This window comes from Amblyraja radiata, chromosome 23 (genome assembly GCF_010909765.2).
Source record: "Amblyraja radiata isolate CabotCenter1 chromosome 23, sAmbRad1.1.pri, whole genome shotgun sequence".
Classification (NCBI taxonomy): domain Eukaryota; kingdom Metazoa; phylum Chordata; class Chondrichthyes; order Rajiformes; family Rajidae; genus Amblyraja; species Amblyraja radiata.
This window is the reverse complement of record NC_045978.1, coordinates 30385322-30408979: the sequence shown is the minus strand read 5'-3', so window position 1 is coordinate 30408979 and position 23658 is coordinate 30385322. Positions and strand designations below refer to the sequence as shown.

Sequence of the window (23658 nt, the reverse complement as noted above, 5' to 3'; positions counted from 1 at the left end):
TGGCAGAGTTGGAGCGGAGGAAAACGCAGGCAGCTTTCTGAAACAAGTCACCAATCAAGATAGGAGACAGGTCAGTCGGTATCAGAAGCACCCCCGAACAACCGTTCCTTGGGCGCGCACGTCGCCCTCCCTGACAAATTGCACTCTCTGTCGCGCAATCTTGGATATTGCTGCAGTAAATAGAGCGGAGGGGGGAAGAGACAGCGAATTCTTTCGCTGATATTTCCTTTATCCTCCACTCCGCGGGTCACTCCGGATTTGATCGTAAGTATTTTTGTTAAGCCTAACCCTTACATGCAATGAATCTGCCGGCTGGACGTACCCCCCCTCCCCCCCACCCCGTCCTTATCTGTCAGGTTACCTTATCGCATAGATAGAGGATGCCATGTAAAACCTTAACTAAAATGTTATTACTTTAGAGCAGTGCGGTTATCGATGTTTTTGTGATTTGTGTGGCTATAGATAATAACAACTTCAACCCAAACTAGAAAGTTTTATAGGGCACCTTCGGATAATGGTACAGGCATCCCATAAAGGGTTTCGACTTCCTTTAGAGATATATTCTTTAATTTTTCTGTCACAGTGGGGCAAAGAATACTGTAGGGTGAGATTCGGTTTATTCGGCGAACATAAGAACTACGTGCACGCTGGAGAAATTGCTTGTATTTCTCTTAGGTACAATATGAAATTGTCAATCTTGTTCTCTCGTTCTATTGCTGGTTTAGTCAGAAGAGATATTGAAATATTTCGAACTGCACGAAATAATGCATATTCTGCATATGAAATCGCAGAATATATAAAAAATTTGAGCAGAGCCTTTGGTGCCACTCGGAAGTCCATTTAAGGTCGACTTTTATGTATATTTAGAACAAAATATAACTTTATAAAAATCAAATCTAGACGCTTCGATCTAGGATGTTGAAATAACAATCGCTGAAAGGTCGTAGGCTTCGTTAAGCGGAAGTAGTCACGTAGAACAGGTACTTTGTGGATTGCATTAAACTGGGACCATTTTTCACAGGCTGATTTGTAATTGTGATCTATTATTTGTTCCACCAGGTGAATTTCTTACTGGCTGGAAGAACATTGAAGTTCGCCGCGGTCGCCTTCGTTTTGAGGGAGTCCTTATTTACGAAATTAGCAATGAACTGATTTGAAAAGGAAGGCAATTTTGAGTGTATTTAGAGTTCAAGCAAGTTTGAGTGTGCATTCGTTTCGGTGGCGCGTCGGGGCCTTAAGTCGTCTAGAAAATGTACCAAAGCCTGGCGCTAGCTGCAAACCATGGACAGCCGAGCTATCCCCACGAGGCTTCCGGCAATTTTATGCATTCTTCGGCGGGCTCACCCGTGTACGTACCGACGACCCGGGTCCCTTCAATGCTGCCCAGTATACCGTATCTGCAGAACTGCGAGGCGGCACATCAGAGCCACCACCTGAGCAACCACACGGGGTGGCCGCAGTCGGTCAGCGAAAACTCTGGATTCAATACCGCTAGCCCGCATCCTTCCACCACCTTCTCCTACTCCCACAGCCCCCCCATGAGCCACGGCGTCGGGAGGGAGGCAGCTTACGCCAACTCTTTGGTCATTGGCGGCAGGGAGCAGTACGGCAATGCCCTGGTCAGGTCGGTGAACGGAACCTACTCCAGCCCCTATCCCACCTACGTCGGCCCAGACATGACTTCGGCGTGGCCACCCGGGCCCTTCGAGAGCTCCATGATCCACAGCCTCCAGGCAAGGCAAGTTTCCATGTCTGGCCGGAGGTCGAGTCTGGGTAAGTCGCTGAAATTCGTTTTAAGTGTAAAATAAGAATTTGGAGAGTGCCGAACAAGCACTGGAGTCTAAACAAATGTTTCGTGTCATTTCATCAACAACACACCATACTTGTAGTGTATTGATCAATACTCTTTCAGGGGCCCCTTAGAACAAGCATCACTGGTAGATACTCAGACGATCTTTTCCAAGCTGTATGAAGTGTGATAACTCACCCTCTAAATTTAATTCAGCTTGTAGAATAACAAGTGGGTTTTAACTTTCATTAAAAGTGGGTTATTTCCTTCAGACAGCAATTTATAACTTCATTTTCTGATTTCAAATCTTGCTGCCTGACATTTTATCCGCGTGTGATCGGAATTAGCGTTTCAGTCCACGGGTATGATGAATATGAGAAATATGGGGAGCAGCAGAGGGTTGTAGCACTCAGTATGACCTCGGGGCAAACGTGTACCTAATAGCTTGAAATTACAGTCAGCGTTTGATTTATCACACCCTTCGACTGTCATTTGTTTTAAAAATGGGCCACCTTTTCACCCGTTTTATAGAAACTGTAGTCCGAGTGTTGTGAAGGCAGTAAGCAATTGCTTCCACACCGTATTATTCATCCCAAACTATAGCGCGCTGACATCTGTAAATAAGTCATTTCGAAGCTATTCTCGATTTACCTCTGAATGTCACAGAACCAGGCCGCACTATCTTTCGAGAAATTCTCCCTGTTCTGTTTGCCACCACACAATATGCATGGGAATGGGAAATTTAAAGTTGAACATTCTCATTGAAGCCCAACAATATCTTTGCTGACATCCGTTCATTTATTATACTCTTCAAGTTAATAAAATACCGTAGATAGACACAGAATGCTGGAGTAACTCGGCGGGACAGGCAGCATCTCTGGAGAGAAGGAATGGGTGACGTTTCAAGTCGAGACCCTTCTTCAGACCGTCACGTAGTCACAGAAAATAATTTAAAAAGATATTAATTTACCTTTTAATTGATTACTTTTTGTTTTATTGTACTTGATTGGAAATTAGACATATAGAGGCTTTCTATCAGTACTGATAAGTCCTTGGGCAACCATGCCAATCAACCCACCGCCTAACACGTATGCACGACAGAACAAATAATTGCGAGTCATTGGGAAGCTAAGATTGTAACAAAATATTTATTCTTGACAGATGTGATGCTCTCAAATTGGAGAACCGTTAAAATGGATGTTGTGACTCGGCTCGAATAATAATCGGTTGTCTGTTTTAGCGACAGTTTCACTTTCTGCATAGATTTAATTTTGATTTCACTGAAATGTATGTGTGTTTTCACAATTCCTTTTCATGTCCCAATTTTTTAAAAACATCTGTTTGATTCTGGTCTTTATAATTTATTTTCTACATGCCGACGTTTGTAAAGGTGTATATGTGTCTTTCCGGTATCTTTCGGCAGATTGTGATCCGATTCATTTTTCCAGCAGTTAGTTTAATGCCTATAAAGTAAGCTTGTCTGCTTAAAAGTTTAGCAAATACGAACGAATCAAGATTTGACAATGAAAACAACATAGAAACATAGAACATAGAAACATAGCGCTAGTTAATAACATATGCTAGTTAATTTCACCCCTAGCTTAAAAGCATCTCTTTCAATAAAAAAAACCTTGCAGATCCTATTTCATTTAACATTTCATTCGGTCAGCTAGATTATATTATGTGAACCACATTTTTAAATAAGTCTGCGGCGTTTATTTTTACGTAATAAATATTGGAATGGTTGTTAGTGGAAACGCGACAACGTTTATGCGCTGCGTTTGCATCCGGTACATAGAAAAGAATAAAGGTTAGAAATTAGATTTGCAGATGCCATTATTATGGCCATATTAAAGATAATAACACCTCGTTTTATACCGCTTCTCGAAATCCAGTTTTTTTTTAATGGAGTCTGAACTAATAAAAATACCGAGGACTGATTTAGATTTAGATTTGATTTGATGCTTACAAACATGTTACCCTGAAACGTGGCTATCCCTGCAAATATTCAGCCCAACAGATCCAAGGCTGTAATGTATGTCATTACCTGATAACATGAAACAATTTAGATGGACCGAATCTGGACTCGACAATGCTCTCGAGTCATTTTCTAACACTAACAATTTTGAAGATGTTTAAAGTAGCCATGGAAATTTATGGTTTGTGAGCCTATTAAGCACTTTAGCGGATCACATTAGCTCAGTGCAGACTCTTTAAAAAGTCTATAAGTCCTTTGACTCAATCTCCCAAACGATCTACAAATACACCCCTTATTTACCATTGATGATACAGAGAGACAGTGAAACCTGATCGAAGACCCCGTGGACCACGCACACGTCATTACCCCCTGTACTCAACTTCGACTTTCAAGTGCCATCGTTTGGAATTAATAGAACGGATTGCTAAGACATATTTTCAATATTTTAACAGCCTAAAGACAGATGTATTAAAATATGGACACATGTTATACCTTTACATTATTCGATATAAAAATTAAGCGATAAGTGGACACAAGTGATAAGATTATTCACAGGAATGTAGATGCAGCGGTGCAAATCTAATTCTCCACATTAAAATACATGCCTCAACCTTTAACAATTTTACAATTGCTGTAAAATGTATTAATACGAAGATAAGAATCAAATTATTCCAAACATACGTTTGGCTTTATAAATATATTGTTACGTTCATTCCAATTTACCCTCAAACATTTAAAAGATTCCCCGCATACATACCCATTTTATCACTACCCACAAACGCCCCCGAACCATTATTATAAATATATAGAAACTTGCAGCACTTGCCGCTGTTTATCACGATTTAAATTCGCTGTCCACATGATTTCTTTTAAAAATGTCTAAAACTAACGCAAATTGATCCTAATAGTAGTTAATTCCTTCTGCAACCGCGCTCTATGGTACAAATCATTGTGATACAAATAGCGGGCAGTGCAGAACTGAAGTATTGTATAAAAGGATGCGATATGAGATTACATAGTCGGCTTCGTTTGAGTAAACCATTTACTTTCGATTTTAGAAAAATCCAGTTAAAAAAAATATATATATTTTAACTCCTTTCTATCTGGGAAGTATTTGTTTACAGCACGTTTTGACATCTGCGGGAATAAATCCAGAACGTTGACCTGTTTTCCGTCCACGGGCTGTCGGTTGTCAGCCCAGTGCAATAGGTGTGATTGATAAATCGGGTAGTGGATCACAGAGCGTTCTGTAACACAAATGAGCATTCCATCAGTCTTCGGAGCCAGTCTCCTTGTCGCCACTAGTCAACATCCAAAAACACTTTGATGAAAAACGGGAAAGTTTGGCAAGGCATTATGATTTCTATCACCAATCCTCTTCAAAAAAAACCCCCTGCAGTTTAATTTTTTTCTCCTCCTTGGAAATGATTTGTGTCTTCTATTTAAAAGGCACGTTACTGTGCATAGGTAACAATGCAGTCCCAGGCGCGTTCGGATGACACTTTTTTTGATCACCACAAAATTTATTGTTTCCAGAGTTGTCCCTTCACTATCAGAGAGAACATGAGACAGATTGTCAGACATGTTTCAACCACACAACATCCACCAGATTTATTGTGATGATATCTGATGTCAGTTTTGCTTACAATGGAATATTTTATTATTATTCCACATACATTATTTGAAATGTTAAAGGGAGATTCAGCATTTATTTGGAAAACAGCCTGAAACACACAGTCCACTGATGAACATCATTGTTGCTGCTAATTGGAATGGAAAGTTAAGACTTTATCTTAGATTCTCTGAGGCATACGTTAGTCCTTTCTCACAGACATGCAGGGGAACAAAACGTATTCCTTCATGCTATTTGGAAATCTCTTAATAATAGCCAGATTTCCCATTGCATAATTTAAAGTTAAGAATCGCTAATCTGAATTGATTTTAATATTAAATAAAAGAAATTAATTAAAAGCAGGGGAAATTGATATTCAGAATTAACAAACAAATTTGAAAGATAACACTTCTCTGTGAACATTTCTTATCCAAAACAAATGTAAATCTTTATCATTGATTTAAAAAAAAAAATTTGAAATGTTGAAAGAACCAATTGAATATGTATTTTTACTGGCACATAGAATTGATTGCGACAAAAATCTGAATTGAATAATATTTAGTATTTATGGAAGGTAAAAGTATCATGCCTCCCTTGTGCATGGAATTCATGAATTGTACCACAAATGAAATTCCATAAACTCAAGACTCCAGGTAGGGTTCTGATCCAAATGTAATTTTTGTTTGCTAATATTTGGGAATTGCACCCAGTTTAAACTAATATGCTTGTTGGTGTATTAAGATAATATAAATAACATACTCCAGGATAAAGCTGGGTAATAAATAATATAATTTATTAGCCGTGGAGACTTTTTTAAAAGTTTATTTCTTTAGAACGCATTTTTACCAGGATGCTGTTTTTCTGACAGACACAAATCTCTGTATTACACAAACCAGATGTGTCACTGATTTCTTCCTTTCTCTTTTATTTGATGAAATAGAAATGTTGGAAGACTTCCCCGAGGGCCGGGAGTGTGTGAACTGCGGGTCCATGTCTACTCCGCTCTGGAGACGGGATGGGACGGGCCATTATCTTTGCAATGCCTGCGGGTTGTATCACAAGATGAACGGGATGAACCGGCCACTCATTAAACCACAAAGGCGATTGGTAAGCTCTCTGGTTGATCCTGACTTGTTAGCTTAACACATATTCTAGCCAGCGCAGAACACCTTACTCGGCCCGCTCGGTCATCTCTCATAAAAGCTGCCGCCTTGTGAAGCTGAATAACGCAAGCTGCCCTTTCCAGGTCATAAAAGTACAGCCTACAAAATATTAAGCACGGTGAATTTCTGTCATTATTTCAACAGATCACCTTTCAGTTGAAAAATGCACTTCCTTACTCCATTGCAATGTGCTTTAAGGTGGTGTAGACTGTAAATCAGAATTGAGATTGTAGCTTCATTGATTTTGTATGTGGAATCATACAAGAAATTAATAACTGAAGTCTGTAATGGAGCCGAGGTGGGAGGAGGTGCTCCAAAACAAAGCAACCCTAAAGCACTGCACCGTTAATTAGTTCTATTTTAGATGCAATGCAACTTAAGCTCTGATACTTTAAAATATATTTAACGTTCTGTCCTTAAACACCATTCAAGATGAATAGCCTGCAAAAACACACATAATTTTTATGTCTTAAATAACAACACTACATCACAATGTTGGGGGTCAACAACTTCCTTGACAAGGTCAGAGTTGTGAAGAGGCATCTTTTAGAGGCCCATTCCCCATTCTGAATAAACCACTTAGGCCTTGATGATATAATTTATTTTAGCCTTGTGCCTTTCAATAAGCAGGAGAGGAACCTTGGTCCTTGATCGCAGTTTGAAAACAACACTCATAACTGTGGCTGCGTTTCCTTCTTTTCTCCCGTCTCTTTTTTTTTGCCCGTGTTGCATTCTGATTGCTGATCCCTCCTTCGAAGTGTTTTCACGAGTGCAAATTTGAAACTAACTTTTACAAAACCGAATGAACAACAACACAAGGAGAGAATCAAAATTGCAAATCTTTGCGCAGACAAGAAAAAAATATCACTTGATTCTGTAGGTTGCAGCGCTGTTATAATTTTGAAATTATTTTTCAAGTCATGGGTAAAGTAAACATTGTCGTTTTTTAACATTAGTGAAGAGTTTCTCCAAAAATTGTGTTTTACAGTCCTCCTCCAGGCGTGCTGGCTTGTGCTGCACTAACTGCCACACCTCGACCACTACTCTATGGAGGAGAAATGCAGAAGGAGAACCAGTGTGTAACGCTTGTGGACTCTACATGAAACTTCATGGGGTAATAGTTCTTTACTTTTTAGTTTAGTTTAGTTTAGAGAAACAGGCTCTTCGTCCCAACGAGTCCATGCAGACCAACGATCCCTGTACTCTAGCACTATCCTACACACTAGGGACAATTTGCAAAGTAGCCAAATTAATCTATAACCCTGAACGTCTTTGGAGTGTGGGAGGAAACCGGAGCACCCGGGGAAAACCCACGGGGTTACAGGGAGAACGTACAAACTCCGTACAGACAACACCTTGGTCTTTGGGGCTGTAAGGCAGCAACTCAACCACTGTGCCACCATGCTGCCCGTGTAATTTGTAATTGAGTTTAGAACTGAATAGAGCTGTGAACTATTTAAAGGCAGATTTAAGAAGTTCTATAAGTGCTGTGTAATCAACAACCATTTTATTTACTATTGTTTCAAAACTCCCAGTAGAAACTAAATAACCCATTTTCTCTTTCACAATCCCAGAACATAATGATCCGACTGGCTACGATTTAAATTAATAGGCTAGCCACTGTCAACACTGTCCTTTGCTCGTGTTGAAATGATCAACTAAACAATGAATAAATAAACAAAATCAAATATTGCACAAGTGAATTTAACACCTTGCACCTGCCTGTGAGCCCATTACCTTCATTTGGCCATGTGGCAATTTAATAAATGAACTTTGCTCTGTGGCTTGAGCTAGCTCACCCAGTCACAAAGTTATCTAGAAGCTGTTTGCAAAGCATAAGCAAATCTGCTAGCATTACAGAACCATTAAAAGACTGACATTTACAATCCCCAAGTGCAAAACAGATTGTGATCTAACAATGTTTAGAGCCATGCTAAGACTCCAGGTGAGGCCTACTTAAAAATCTTCCATGTTTGTAAATGAGGTGCTTTGTCAGTCCTATAAGGTGTTCACAAGTTTCACCAAAGTAAAGTTTATTATTAGTAAATGCGTTTAGGTGTAAACTAAAGTAAAGATTTGGGGTATAAATATAAAGAAGGTTATAGATAGATTCATAAGCAATATATTGTAGCATAGATACAACAGTCTGGGCTGAAATGCAAACTGAAAGGGTGATCAGAGAATGAAATCTATTGCCGTGAAATCTCGCAGGAGTCGGTGTTAGTTATAATTTTCATACATTACAGAGCTTTACAATTGATTTGGAATTTAGCATTTTTAAGGTATCCCTAAATTTGTAAATGACAAAAAACTGAATGCAATAACTAATAAAGCTTAGCAAAGGGAGTTACTGCTAAAAAAAATCCATGCTGGATAGATCAGCGAACAAAGAAATGGTGGATGTGTGCAATGTGGACATATTGAATGGTTAACTAGTTACTGGAAATCATCAGATAAGTGACAGAGAAAAACAAATTGGGGCTGATGGGGATGGGAGGATGAAAAGTTCCAGGGCAGCAGGTCAATTGAATTGTTGGGATTGTTCTGTTTGCCGATAACATGGACCCAACAAGAGAATGACCTCCATCTCTGCTAAACATACGGAGATCAGGTGGAATGATGTAGATTATGAATTGATCTGTTTTAGCAATAGAGCACCAACAAGATTCGAGGGGGGGTGTTATTAAAACTATGGTTGAAGTGAGTTAAGGTGAAAAAATGCATGATGTGGCTAAAAGGGAAATAAATGATACCACTTCTTCTTATGTGTGGCATGCACAGCCTAAAGTTGTAGGACGATTTGTTCTATTTGATCTACTGTTTGTGTACGTTGGGTTGTATTGCATTAGTCGAAACAGGGTGGACCACGTGAAGGTTGCAATCTCCCACCGCAATGATACTACTGAATGTACAGCTGACTGAGATATTGAATTTTGTCCATTTGTCATTTTAAAATCAAATTATGGAGAGAAAATGGGAGTTTGAAAGGAAGGCCAAGCGGTTCCTTGAACTCGGAAAGATACATTACGAGGAGTGTTGTCTGCTGAATGTTTCGAGAGGAATAGGATGGAGGAAGATTTAGGAAAAGGTTTTGGGACTTTAACAGATTGAGGGAATTTGACCATGAGGAATCATTTTAGTCAAGGCCAGGATTTAAGGATCATAGGATAGAATTTTAAGCTGTGCAACCATTAAAATGGGAAAGTTAAATATTTTTGAGATTCGTTCAAACTCGTCAGTGATAGAAATCCAACAAGCATTCATGGGAGATATTATTTTGAAATGTTTAAATTAATTGCTAATACCAAAAATACAACAAAGCTGGTACTTTCAGAATTATTGGAAGGAAATGGGTGGATGATGTGGAAGTATAACTTAATTCAGTGATACTACAGTAATGCAGACATCACTGGGAACATCAGAATTTTAAAAATATTTTTACATGGGGTGTGGATGTCGCTATTGGCCATTGTGAACTACCCATTATAAAGTGGTGGTAAGACCCCATCTTGAAATGCTGCAGTCTTTGTGGTGAAAGTTCTCTCCCATTATTGTTGGGTAGGGAATTAGACTCAAGTGATGATGAAGGCAAATCTACACATCCGGGCACCATGTGACTTGGGTAGAGAATGTACATGTGGTGATGCCTTCAACTACCTACTAACCCATGTCTTGGTGGTGGATGTGGGATGTGCTGATGGAGCAACCATGGCAACTATGCTTTGTAAAAAAAAAAGGTGAGCATTGTTGCCGCACTATGTCAATGTTGAAGGGAGCGAATGGTCAGGGTGGTGACTGGGACACCAATTGATGGGACTGATATGTTACATGTAGATTGAAGCTTCTTGAACATTGATGGCACTTGCACAATGATCCATTACACTCTGGCCGTGCCCTGAAGATAACAGGAAAGGATTTTGACTAAAAAATATGCCTTTGCTGGTAGAACCAGAGAGAAAGCACAACTTATGGCACAGCCACGGACTGTACAATGTATCAAGTTGTCTGGAGCAGTCAGGCATGAATAGCTTGATACTTCCCAGTAAGCTGAAAAACACAGCGACACCACAAGAAAAAAAAAATTCTTCTTGATGGTTGAAAAGCAGCAACCAAAGAAAGAACAAATGAATAAAAATTTAGTCCCCTATGATGCGCCAAGTAATGGATTATTTTTGAAATGCTGAAGTATAGTCACTGTTGTTACACAACACAGTTTGTGAAACCCAATTTATGTTCGACACATGAAACCAGAAATTAATCTGATCTTTATTTTCATGCATAAACTGCTATAGGGAGCTGAACATTGAATCTTGTATTTAACATTGTCGTCAATAATGTGTCACCCTGAACTATTGAACACTTAAAGCAGAGTTTTCTGTAAATTCACTTTGTGAAAGAAACATGGAATAACTTAAATGAGAGTATTGGCCATACCATCAGGATTCCTTTCTGCTCCTTTTTAAAAAGTACATTGGAATTACATTCCTAAAAGAGTGAAAAAAGGTCTTGGTGAACCATTTATCAACAAGATGCACTGGACATAATACATGAGTAACATCATTAGTTCTTATAAGATGAGTTAAACCTGTATGTCACCAATACGTTCCTAAACAAAATGAGTGTTCTGAAAGTCGTACCCTTCCTGATCAGATACATCTTAGTAATGTCTTTATGACTGAAAGTGTAAAGAAGCTTGGAGGTAAATTTATAAAGTAAACTTTTTTATATGGACGTAATAATTTCTTCGATAAATCACCAAACCCATGGGGTTGGAAGATGTTGGGAAATTAATGCTGAACTTTTTGGATTTCCCGATACAAATGCCACAGAGTTCATAAATGCTAAGGGTCTGTAGATAAACACAAAATGTTTTAATTCACTTTGTTGATAATTCTGCATTTAGTCTTTGAGATTGGACAGTTAGAACGAGTCCATTCCTTTCAAAGTAAAAGATGTTCAGTAGGTACAAGATGATTTATATTTTAATAATATAGTAAATGTAATAGTAATTTACTTAGTTGTTATCTTTCAAACTTTTATTTATAAATTATAATTATAAGATTGTTAAATTGCTTTGCTCTTTTTGAATATTTTTGAAAGTCATTGACATTTTGGCCGCTGACTAAGCCTCTGAGGGTCAAAGTTCATTTCTTCTCCTGTGGGGAGCCATTATCTTGTACAATGTTCTGTAGCTGCACAGAACCTTGCCGTTTTGCTCAGGAAGGCTTTGCTCAGCAATTTAACACAAATGGACTGAGAAAAAAATAAGACCATATTTCCTATGCGATTACCACAAGTGTAGGAAGCTCACTTCTGACAGCAAGTTTTGTCTCATTGCGTAATGTAACTATAGTTTCCATTAGAAAATCCAAATAAACTTAAGTATGTATATACAAGTAGTGAACATATACAGAAACAAAGGACTGCAGGTGCTGATTTATACCAAAGATAGACACAAAGTGCTGGAGTAACACAACTGGTTAGGCAGCATCTCTGGAGAAAAAAGGATGGGTGACGTTTTGGGTCGGGACCTTCTTCAGACTGGAACATATATAGTGAACATATATTCAAGTTTTAAGATAGATCTATATTTTTGGCCAATATAGGGATTAAGAGCTATGCCGATCAGTTACGAAATTTGTGTACAAAGGTTAAATCTGCCATTATTGAATGGCGCCACAGGTTTGAGGGTTCATTAATGTGCTCCTGTTCCTCTCCCCGTGTGTATTGATTATAGCAAATACATGCTCCAGTCTGTAACTCCAATCACAAAAGATGTATATTGAAAAAATAGATTAATTTTGTATTAGGTACAATCAGTATAGAACAAAGACCAACAATTTGTTGGTGTATACGTCAAACATTGATGTGTACATTTATACACGTCCTATTGAAAATAAATCCAGTTAGGTTAGATCTTCCATCTTTATTTATGTGTCATTGTGTTATTGCAGAAGAGCTTCACAGGGATGTTGCAGGGAATTCCAGGCTTGAGTTATAGGGAGAGACTGGATAGGTTGGAACAGCTCTTTGCTGAATAGGAGGCTGCAAAGGATAGTATACTTTATTGAATTATACAAAAACAATAGATGGACATGGATAAAGTGAACACTCACAGTCTTTTTCCCCAGCATAGAGGATTCCTAAACTAGAGGGAAGATGTTTAAGGTGAGAGTGGAGAGATTTAGGAGGGACCTCAGGGGCAACTTTTCACTTAGAGGGCAATCCGTATATGGAATGAGCTAGATACATAGATACATAGAAAATAGGTGTAGGAGTAGGCCATTCGGACCCTCGAACCAACACCAGCATTCAATGTGATCATGGCTTACCATCCACAATCAGTACCCCGTTCCTGCCTTCAAGGGATATGACCTTCCCTTGATTCTGCTAGCCCTAAGAGCTCTATCTAACTCTCTTTTGAATGCACCCAGTGAATTGGTCTCCATTGCCTTCTGAGACAGAGAATTCCACAAATTCATAATTCTGGATGAAAACGTTTTTTCTCATCTCAGTTCTAAATAGCCTACCCATTATTATTAATCTGTGGTCCCTGGTTTTGGACTCAACCAACAACGGGAACATGTTTCCTGCATCTAGTGTGTTCAATCCCTTAATAATTTTATATGTTTCTATAAGATCCCCTCTCATCCTTCCAAATTCCAGTGAATACAAGCCCAGTTGTTGCATTCTTTGATTATATGACAGTCCCGCCATCCCGGGAATTAATGTCGTGAACCTATGCTGCACTCCCTCAATAGCTAGAATGTCCTTCCTCAAATTAGTGACCAAAACTGCACACAATACTCCAGGTGTGGTCTCACCAGGGCCCTGTAGAACTGCAGAAGAACCTCTTTGTTCATATACTCAAATACTTTTGTTATGAAGGCCAACATGCCATTAGCTTTCTTCACTGCCTGCTGTACCTGCATGCTTACTTTCAGTGACTGATGTACAAAGACACCCAGGTCTCGTTCCACTTCCCCTTTTCCTAATCTGACAGAAAATAGACACAACATACTGGAGTAGCTCAGGGGGTCAGGCAGCATCTCTGGAGAGAAGGAATGGGTGACGTTATGGGTCGAGACCCGAAGAAGGGTGAGCTACTCCAGCATTTTGTATCTACCTTCGATTTAAACCAGCATTTGCAGTTCTTTCCTACACCATTCAGATAATAATTTGCCTTCTTGTTCTTGCCACTAAAGTGAATAACCTCACATTTATCCACATTATACTGCATCTGCCATGCATCTGCCCACTCACCCAACCTAGCCAAGTCGCCCTGCATCCTTATAGCATTCTCTTCACAGTTCACACTGCCACCCAGCTTTGTGTCATCTGCAAATGTGCTAATGTTACTTTTCATTCCTTCATCTAAATCATTAATATATGTTGTAAATAGCTGCGGTCCCAGCACCGAGCCTAGCGGCACCCCACTAGTCACTACCTGCCATTCGGAAAGGGACCCGTTAATTCCCATTCTTTGTTTCCTGTCTGCCAACCAATTTTCTATCCATGTCAAAACCCATGTGCTCTAATTTTGCCCACTAATCTCCTGTGTGGGACCTTATCAAAGGCTTTCTGAAAGTCCAGATACACTAGATTCACTGGCACTCCCTTATCCATTATATTTGTTACATGCTCAAAAACTTCCAGAAGATTAGTCAAGCAAGATTTTCCCTTTGTAAATCCGTGCTGACTTGGACCGATCCTGTTACTACTATCCAAATGCGCTGCTATTACATCTTTAATAATTGACTCCAGCAACTTCCCCACCACCGATGTCAGGCTAACTGGTCTATAATTCCCTACTTTCTCTCTCCCTCATTTCTTAAAAAGTGGGATAACATTAGCTACCCTCCAATCCACATGAACTGATCCAGTATCTATAGAACATTGGAAAATGATCACCAATGCATCCACAATTTCTAACTGCCAGAGGAAGAGATGGAAGTGGATATGGTCATGACTTTTACAAGACATTTGCACAGATATATGGATAGAAAGAGTTAAACGAGATATGGGCCAAATTCAGGCAAATGGGACTAGCCCAGAATGGCAACTTGCTTGGCATTGACAAGTTGGGCCAAACAAGCTATTTCTTTGCTGCATAGCTCTATGACTGTTGCTCCACAAACCGATGGAGAACTTTGAAATAGGGATGAACATTTTTCAATGAATTAATGTCAAAGCTGAGTGTTGTCTAGAGGACACATTGGCAAATGTGACTTAGAGTGAGCTGGAATGTGGGCAATAGAGATTGTAAATGGCTTTGTTTAATGATACGGCTGAAAAAAAGATTAGATCGTACTTGTGCCCTAACCAAAAGGAGATCAGAATTTGATTCCAAATCTGCAGCAATTTAATGGTCTGGTTTTACCAGTTTTGAAGGTAACTGCTGGCCAGCTGCAATACATGCACCAGTGCATTCCTGACTGCCACATCTGCTGTTGCAACACAGAGGAATGGAATGCGCTGGAGGGTCAGGTGTTTGCTCCAGATTACATGGAGTTGAGAGGATGGATACACTTCGCATCTGGTCCCTCAGATTTATAACAGATACAGCTAGTATGGCCCCATTTATCTGAGCGTCATTTTGAGAGTAAATAAAACTACATGATAATTGTCCCAAGGTGCTGGAGTAACTCAGCAGGTTAAGCAGCATCTCTGGAGATAAAGGATGGGTGACGTTTTAGGATGGGACCCTACTTCAGATGCGCCTCGACCCTTCAGGCCCATCCCAACCTGAAACGTCACCCATCCTTTTTCTCCAGAGATTCAGCCTGACCTGCTGAGTTACTCCAGTACTTAGTGTCTATCTCTGGTATAAACCAGCACCTACAGTTCTTTTCTACACAATGAAACTACGTGGTTTGGTTCTTTTTCTGGTTATTTTTTTTAAACTTTCAGATTTCCACCTTCTGCAGTGTTTTGACTTTCAGCTTAAAAAGAGATTATTTTAAAACTTTAAAGGCAGTTTTCATTTACCAGTTCTGGACTTGGTTGTTTATTGTGAGTCATCTTTGTTGATAAGATTAGTTATGGGAGCAAAAATCCTAACATCTTCAGGGTATGAAAGAGAATTACCTTGGAAGAGATGTTTTGAGTAGGTTCCACTGAACATTACAACATACTTAATACAAATTGCTGGAGTACCTCAATGGGTCAGGCAGCATCTCTGGAGAACATGGATAGGTGGCGCAAAATGTCTCCTATACATATTCTCCAGAGTTGCTGCCTGGCCTGCTGAGTTCCTTCAACATTTTGTGTCCTTTTTTTGTAAACCAGCATCTGCAGTTCCGTGTTTCTATATTTGTGGTTGCTCTTGGTTCAGTGTTATCCCTACGACTTACTGCACAGACTAAGTAATATGCTGTAGAGTATGTGTGTATAGAGTGTCAATTTCACTGTGCTTGTGTCCTGCAGGTACCACGTCCACTAGCTATGAAGAAGGAAAGCATCCAGACAAGGAAAAGAAAACCTAAGAATATTAACAAGTCCAAAGGTTCCTCAGGTGCATGAGTATTCCTGCTATCAATTTCATTAACTTGCACATTTTTTTCCATTTCTCTGTGCTATTGCTGAGTGGCAACTCGTTTAGGGGCTCATTGTTCAGGAAATGCTCCCAACCAGAAGGGATAACCTACGAGAAAAGTACCTTCCCTCCTTAAGACAGAATAGATAGCATTAGAAAATATATTCAGAAATGTTTCTTTGTGTATAAGGTGCACAAGGTAAAGCAATTGTTCTTCGTACTCTTTCCTTATCAACCTGCATTACACATGAAAAAATACATGTGTACTAAAGGACACTTGCTTCCATTTGCTGCCTCTCAAAAGTTCAACCAAGCAACCAACAGCTTTGTTCCCCCAAGCCCACATCATAAGGGATTCTCCAAGGTAGAGAGTAGAGGAAACATGCAGTTAGCCAGACAAGTTACTAAGGTATTGATAAGCATTGAGAAAAACAAGCAGGAAAATTTGAGGATCAAAGAATGAATTGAGTTTAAATGAAGTTTTAAGAAATAACGAAATAAAGCAACTTAGAAAGAAGTTTATGTGCGTGTATCAAAAAATCCAATCTTTTAATATCAAATTGATGATGAATATATCCATACTTATATATACAAGAAATATCCTCCTGTGCAAATTTTATTCTAAATCACTGCACATGATTAGCCAATGACTGATTTCTTATGTTGCTCCTTGGAACTATTGCCGTTCCATCGTGTACCCAGCTATAAATGTATTACTGCACATGATAAATTTAAAAGCCTGGATCCATGACCTCGTGAATCATCAATACTCAATGATGGAATTTTCTTTATATAAGATGATAAAATGCTAATTTATTATAATGGATCATCCATACGCACAGTTCCTTGAATACTAAACCTGGGCAGAATGCTGAATGTGATGTAGTCATATTACCAATTAATTGTTATTGGTGACCCTTATTTTAAAAACTATGATCCATCGTTCTAGATTAGAGAAAATATTTTCATCACATCTGCCCTGACAAAACAATGTAAGGATTTATATGGTTCAGGCAAATCCATTTTCAGTCTTTAGTCTCCAAATTTAAAAGTTTTGTCCAACCTATGTCCAAAAGCCAACCCATCCAAGCTGGATATCAGCCTAGAAAAAACCTATCGAAACTGCTTCCAATGCATTTACATTCTTCCTTAAATAAGGAGACCAAAACTACACAAAGTTAATCATTTGTAGACTCATGAATGGTCTAAATTACTTAAGGATAATGTTCCTACTTTTATATTCAAGTCCCTAGCAATAACTAATAACATTGACAGCAGCATGATGCCTTGCGGCTCCACCAACCCAAGTTTGATTTTGACCTTGGCTGCTGTCATTCAAAGATATCATTCATTCATATGTGAAGCTTGTATGCTCTCCCTGTGACAGTGTAACATTCCTCACACATCCCACAGATGTGCTTGAAGGTTAATTTCTGACTCTAAGTTACCCGGTAATATAAACAAGTAGTTAAAAGATCGATGAGGGAGTTGGTGGGTACGTAAGGAATAAAATAAAATAAATTGCAGGGGTACAGGAAAATATGAAGAGAGGGATTGAGAGTGAGGGGATTGCTCTGCAAGGTGTTGGTTTAGACTCAATGGCTGTACAGCATCCAGTGTCATATGGAATCTTTCCTAAGTACATGCTGTATCTGAACACTGGCCTTTTGTAAATCATACCAGCAAAACACCCATATTCCTCTGCATCTTCAAGATACACAACACTGATGTACCATTCTTCTATTTGACTATGCCTGCCAATTTGTCTGCAAATTTCACATTTTCCCAAATTATACTCTTATTTGCTTGGTCATTGCCAACATATTTAACCTATCTATATTCATTTGTAGCCTCTTTGCAGCTTCTTTTCCTACCTCACCTTTTGGTATCAATAGTTCAGCCTCAATTCTCTCAGTGCCTTCAACCAAGCTATTTATATAATAATTTGATGCCCCAACACCGGTCTTTGTGGTACTCCATTCAGATGGCCAATTATTCCAGCTCTGTTTTCTGTGAGCCAGTCAATCTATGTTATTACAGCACTTCCTTTTATTTTTCACAATAACTTTATCAAATGCCTTCTCGAATCTAAGTATAATATGCACTGATTTCCCCTTTATCTATAACACAAATCACTTCTTCAAAGAACAAAATAAATTGGTCAAAGAAGATTTCATTTTCCCGAAGCAATGCTCACTTTGCCAGATTACTTTTACATTTTTCCAAGAACTCCACTATAATGTCATAGAAACATAGAAACATAGAAAATAGGTGCAGGAGGAGGACATTCGGCCCTTCGAGCCAGCACCGCCATTCATTGTGATCATAATAATAATAATAATAAATTTTATTTATGGGTGCCTTTCAAGAGTCTTAAGGACACCTTACAAAAAAAAATCATCATCATGGCTGATCATTCCCTATCAATAACCCGTGCCTGCCTTCTCCCCATATCCCTTGACTCCACTAGCCCCTAGAGCTCTATCTAACTCTCTCTTAAATCCATCCAGTGATTTGGCCTCCACTGCCCTCTGTGGCAGGGAATTCCATAAATTCACAACTCTGTGGGTGAAAAAGTTTTTTCTCACCTCAGACATTTCTCACCTATGTCTTTAATAATATCTTCTAACATTTTCACCAAGACATGTGTAATTTCCACAGTTCACTTAAGCCTGATCTACTTCATGTCCTCATATGTTGCCCTTCATTAAGATCCTAGCTTTGGACTCATTCTTCTCTCCCTCAAGCCGAAGGTAGAATCAAATTGTGTTATGGTTAATGTTTCCTACAAGTGTCTTTATCATTAATTAATTTGAACATAGAACAGTACAGCATAGGAACAGGCCCTTGGGCCACAATGTGGTTATTCAAAGAGCTTAATAATCTTAACAATAAAATAATAAACAATTAAAATAATAAACTTAATAAAGATCTACCTTTGCCCAAAGCAATATTGACTTGGCCAGATTATTTTGATTTTTTTCCAAGTGACCCAATATAATATCTTTAATAATATCTTCTAATATTTTCCCCAAGGCTGATGGTGCAATCCTGTTTGTTGCACAATTCTAGGGCTAGTTTTTGTTTTCTTGGTGCTTCCAGAACATGTAGTTCTAAGAAACCATCCCAAAGTCATTATAAACTCTTCATTCAGGCTACCTTTTCCATCTGATTTTTTTCAGTCTATAATAGATTAAAATCTCCTATGATTATCACCGCACCTTTCTGACAAGCTTCCATGATTTCATCCTTCAGACACTGTCCTTGGTGTATGATAACTGTTAGGGGACCTGTTCACTACTCCCACATGGTTTTGTGCCCATGTTATTTCTCATCACCGCCGAAACCACTTTTATGTGCTGATTTGCTGAATATAGGACATCCCTGTGCTGCACTAAAACCATCATTAATTAACAGATTGACTACTCCACCTTTCCCTAGCTCCACTCCTTCCTACACCATTCAGCATTCAGGCCTCTACTGCCTTCCACATCATATTTATTTCAATTTGTGCTGTCAGTTCATCTATTTTGTTTAGAGTGCTATACTCAATATGATATATATATAAACTTAAGTTTTATTCTTATTATTTGCCTCTACTGGCCTTATCTTCTGAATTGCTATTCAGTTTGCCCTCTCGATCCCTACCCATCACAGATAGTTTATCACTTCCCAACTTAATAGCTTTCTCTCCAGCCTTGTCTCTTTGATTTACCAATCTTCCCAACTTTGATCCCTTGCCCCCACTGTTTAGTTTCAAATCCCCTCCTCTTCCCCAGTTCAGGAACTTACACTTACACACTTTCGTGGTTCAAAAATAATTAAACACTCGTAATTAAATGTTGCATTTTGAGAAAAGATTTGCAATCCGCGCTTTGCTCCCTGAAATAGAAGTTTATTGAATGAGGTCTTATGAAGAACATAACCTGTGGTGAGGCTTAGTGCAGTACCAAAGAGAATGTTGTATCACTTCAGTTACGCTCCTGCATAAGACCAGCCCTAAACCCTGATTTAAACACCACCACAAGAAAAATACTGTTTTGCCATTTATCAAATCTTGTTGCAAACAATATTGGTACAGTTCAAATAAATATTAATGAGATGAGGAAAACATCACAATTTATAAGAAAACTGGGCATGATGCAAAATTGATGCAACACAGTCCATTATCTACCGTCATAGGGTCTCCTGTTAAACTGCTATAGCTTTGCCAGCTCTTTCTGTATGAATGACTCACAGAATTGAATGAGATTATCTAGGACATTTGTCATACTGCTCAGAGGCTGACTGAATGAACACATTCTATTCCCTTTCAGGTACAGCTTCAGGAACTAATTCCCCATCTTCTATATCGAACTCCGAAAACGCGTCAACTATCAAAACTGAATCTGATTTGGCCTCATCTCCGTATGCTGGTCAAACAGTGGTGCCTGTTTCTCAGGTAAAGTAACAAGAGGACATGCAACGTCTTATTGTTTGCAAGCTAATCATACAGTATTGACACAAACAGCTGACACAATGGTTATAGAAAAGTTTAAATTAAATTAAAAATACATTGATACTTTGTACATAACTTTGGATAATTCTTTTAAATATTACATTTAGTTTAATTTTGTTTTGAGTTTATAAATATGAAATAATGAATAATAATGTTTACACTGTTAAATGATGAACAGTGCACCAAAGTACCATTGTATATTGTATATTGTAAATTGTTTATGCTTATACCATTGGAATAAGTTTAGTGATTCTTATTTTTGTAGGCTCCACCCACATCAATGATAAGTCGTGAGGATTTGAATCCTGGCCCTTCACATTTGAAATATGTAAACGAAGATTATTCTTATACCTCAGCCACTGTGATTCCACAGACTGGAGTTAATGTTCCACTCAGACAAGACTCTTGGTGTGCCTTGGCGCTGGCATAAATTACGCAGTCACTTTTGCATCTTTTCTGTTTCTATCATTGAGTGGATAACTCAAATATCCTAAGGAATTGAAAGAAATAACATGAACCCAGGTATTTATACTGTGTATTTCTAATTGGCAGAAATGCTACAAAAAACATACATATATGAACATCCCAGCAAACACTTACTTCCATGTCTGGGTAGAATAAATTCCTACATCCCTGGCAACAAGCGATCAAGTGAAACAAATGTATGCTGTTCATCTCAAAACTATGAATGAAATCAAAACCATTTAAAAGTGGCTTCTTGTAAACTATTTGTGAGTGCAATTAATTTCATTAGGTCAGTAATTACAACTGATCCTGTTAGGCTAAATAACTTAATAATTTAAAGGTAAAGTTTGAACAGAAATTATTGTATGTTATGTTGAAATATTGGCTCTCTCCATGGACAGATATTTCACATCTGCTTTGAATATTTTATGATAGAACTTTTTAAATACTTTGCCTTTATTGAAAATAAGATGAATTAATTCATCTATAATCCATAAATATATATAAGCAAAATCAAGGCTTCCAATCTCTTCATGGACATATTCACAGATTGTTAATGGGAAAATAAAACTGAACAGCATCTGGCGTGTAAAATATGTGTAGAAATGTTATTATACCAATGCTAATGTTTTGCATATTCAAAAAATATAGAAGCTCTATTTACCTTTGAGACACTGTTGTAAATATAATATAAAGACACAGTTTTTGATTATTGTTGTGCAAGACCTAAACTAGGAGGCAGATGAGGAAACAGATATTTACTATGGATTTGTGAACTTGCAAGTTGAACTCTGAGGTACAATGGAGAAATAAGCCATCGCAAATCTCTTAAACCGTAACTCTAAGCCTTGGCAAATCTAATGATAAGTACACAAGATACCTCAAAAGAAATTAAGGGGTTTAGTCTCCATTATTGATCATTTGTATAATAATCACATTTTTGATTCTTCCTTCATGTTGAATGGTTCATTCAGAATATTTATTAGTTGACTGAAAATTGTACGATCCAATGATGCTATCAAATCGATGGCAAAAGTTGCGTCATCAGCTTGTGTAACTGGTGCTAATAATCGGAGATATTGTTTTCCCTTCAATTTGCTAGAAATTACAAACTCGAAAAAACTGTGTATCAATCTAAATATCAAATGATGGAAAAGCATTGATTGAAATAAGTGTTCTCTTGGGTTACAGATGAATAATATGTATTTTAATTATGCAAAATATGGCATTGAATTGTTGTATACCATTACAAATGACCAACTGCAAAGGACAAGATGATTAGTTTTAGAAAATACATTAATGAAGTGATTTGAACATCACAGTATGACCTGTTATTGATCTTCAATTTATTGACTGTATCACACATTTTTATACATTTATCTAGAGTATTGTGCACATTTCAGAAGTTTAATTAGTTTATGATTGATATGGACAAGAAAATGATTACTTTCAGTACTTTTGCTGTCAAATGTTTCATCCTTACAAGGTTGACAATAAATACAAATAATTTACTGAATTCTGTTTTGTGGTACATATTGAACATTATTTATACATTTGTCTTTTTAATCTTTATCCATGATATCAGATATAAATCTGTCTTAATATTGATGGAAAATCCAATTTTCTTCATGAGCAATTATATCAACAGTGCCACTAAAAAAAAGAGATTTTTTTTAAACAACTGTTTAGATTCCGTTGTTTTTTTGCTCTTTGCCCATTCAAATGATACATTTTTTCCCCCAAATCTACTGTTTATTTGAAATTGGGTTGCAAGAATTGCCGTACCTAGCAACAAACTTGTCAAGAGTAATTCCATGATTACTGATTGCTTTAAGATCTGTAATGATTAAGCTATTTAGCTCCTAAATCAAATTTAATGTTGACAAACTAGCAACAACATTTTGAAGAGCACAAAACCAGAGCACTGGACATTTTCTAATTGTACCATATATACTAGGCAGCCTGTGGGATTAACAAGAGGATTTCTAAGGACAATGATGTTATCATTATTTCCAAGAGTGTGCAGGATAGTGATAGTGTGTGGGATTGCTGGTCGGCGCGGGCTCGGTGGGCCGACAGTCCTGTATCTCTAAACTAATAATCCACGTGAATTGGCTGCCAATTAAATTCATCCCCTGTGCAACCACCTGAACAGATAGAGGTGAAAATAACTGACAGATGATACCCACATGTTTTTGCCTCTTTGAAGGAACCTGTTGTTTGCAAGCTGGCCGCCATTTCTCCTACATCACAACAGCGACTACACTTCACAAAAACATCACTGGCTCTAAGATGCTGTAATACATCCCAAAAGAATCATTAAAAAGTGATGCACAAAGGAAAGGACCATCTACCTGACCTGCCACAGTGCCAAGAAAAGTATCAATTGAGGAAGAGATAAATTTTGAGGAAGAGATAAATTCCTCAAGTGAAATAAAGGAAAGCAAGGCTTATTCTGTGTGTATTAAAATAACTGGAGCCAAGAACTGCAGATGCTTTAAATTAAAAGTAAAGAAAATGCTGGAAGCACTTGACAAACAGCATCTATAGTAAGAAACAGCCATTGTTTTGAGCCTGGGACATTGACTCTTGTCTAACCTCAGATGCTGCTTTCCCCT

General features: G+C 38.1%; 1 protein-coding gene across 3 annotated transcripts; it reads left to right on the top strand.

Moving 5' to 3' along the window:
• On the top strand, nucleotides 1-22556 carry gata5 (GATA binding protein 5). 3 transcript variants are annotated; one of them, XM_033041954.1, is made up of 7 exons: nucleotides 1-70; nucleotides 1060-1773; nucleotides 6320-6486; nucleotides 7531-7656; nucleotides 15969-16056; nucleotides 20394-20518; nucleotides 20841-22556. In XM_033041954.1, exons 2-7 carry the CDS (start codon nucleotides 1251-1253, stop codon nucleotides 21003-21005), a joined length of 1194 nt encoding a protein of 397 aa, XP_032897845.1. In that variant the 5' UTR covers nucleotides 1-70; nucleotides 1060-1250; the 3' UTR covers nucleotides 21006-22556. The 3 variants fall into 3 exon arrangements, with proteins under 3 accessions (XP_032897845.1, XP_032897843.1, XP_032897844.1); XM_033041952.1 differs by having other exon boundaries at nucleotides 27-264; XM_033041953.1 differs by lacking the exon at nucleotides 1-70 and adding an exon at nucleotides 453-675.
• The last annotated feature ends 1102 nt before the right edge of the window (nucleotides 22557-23658 follow it).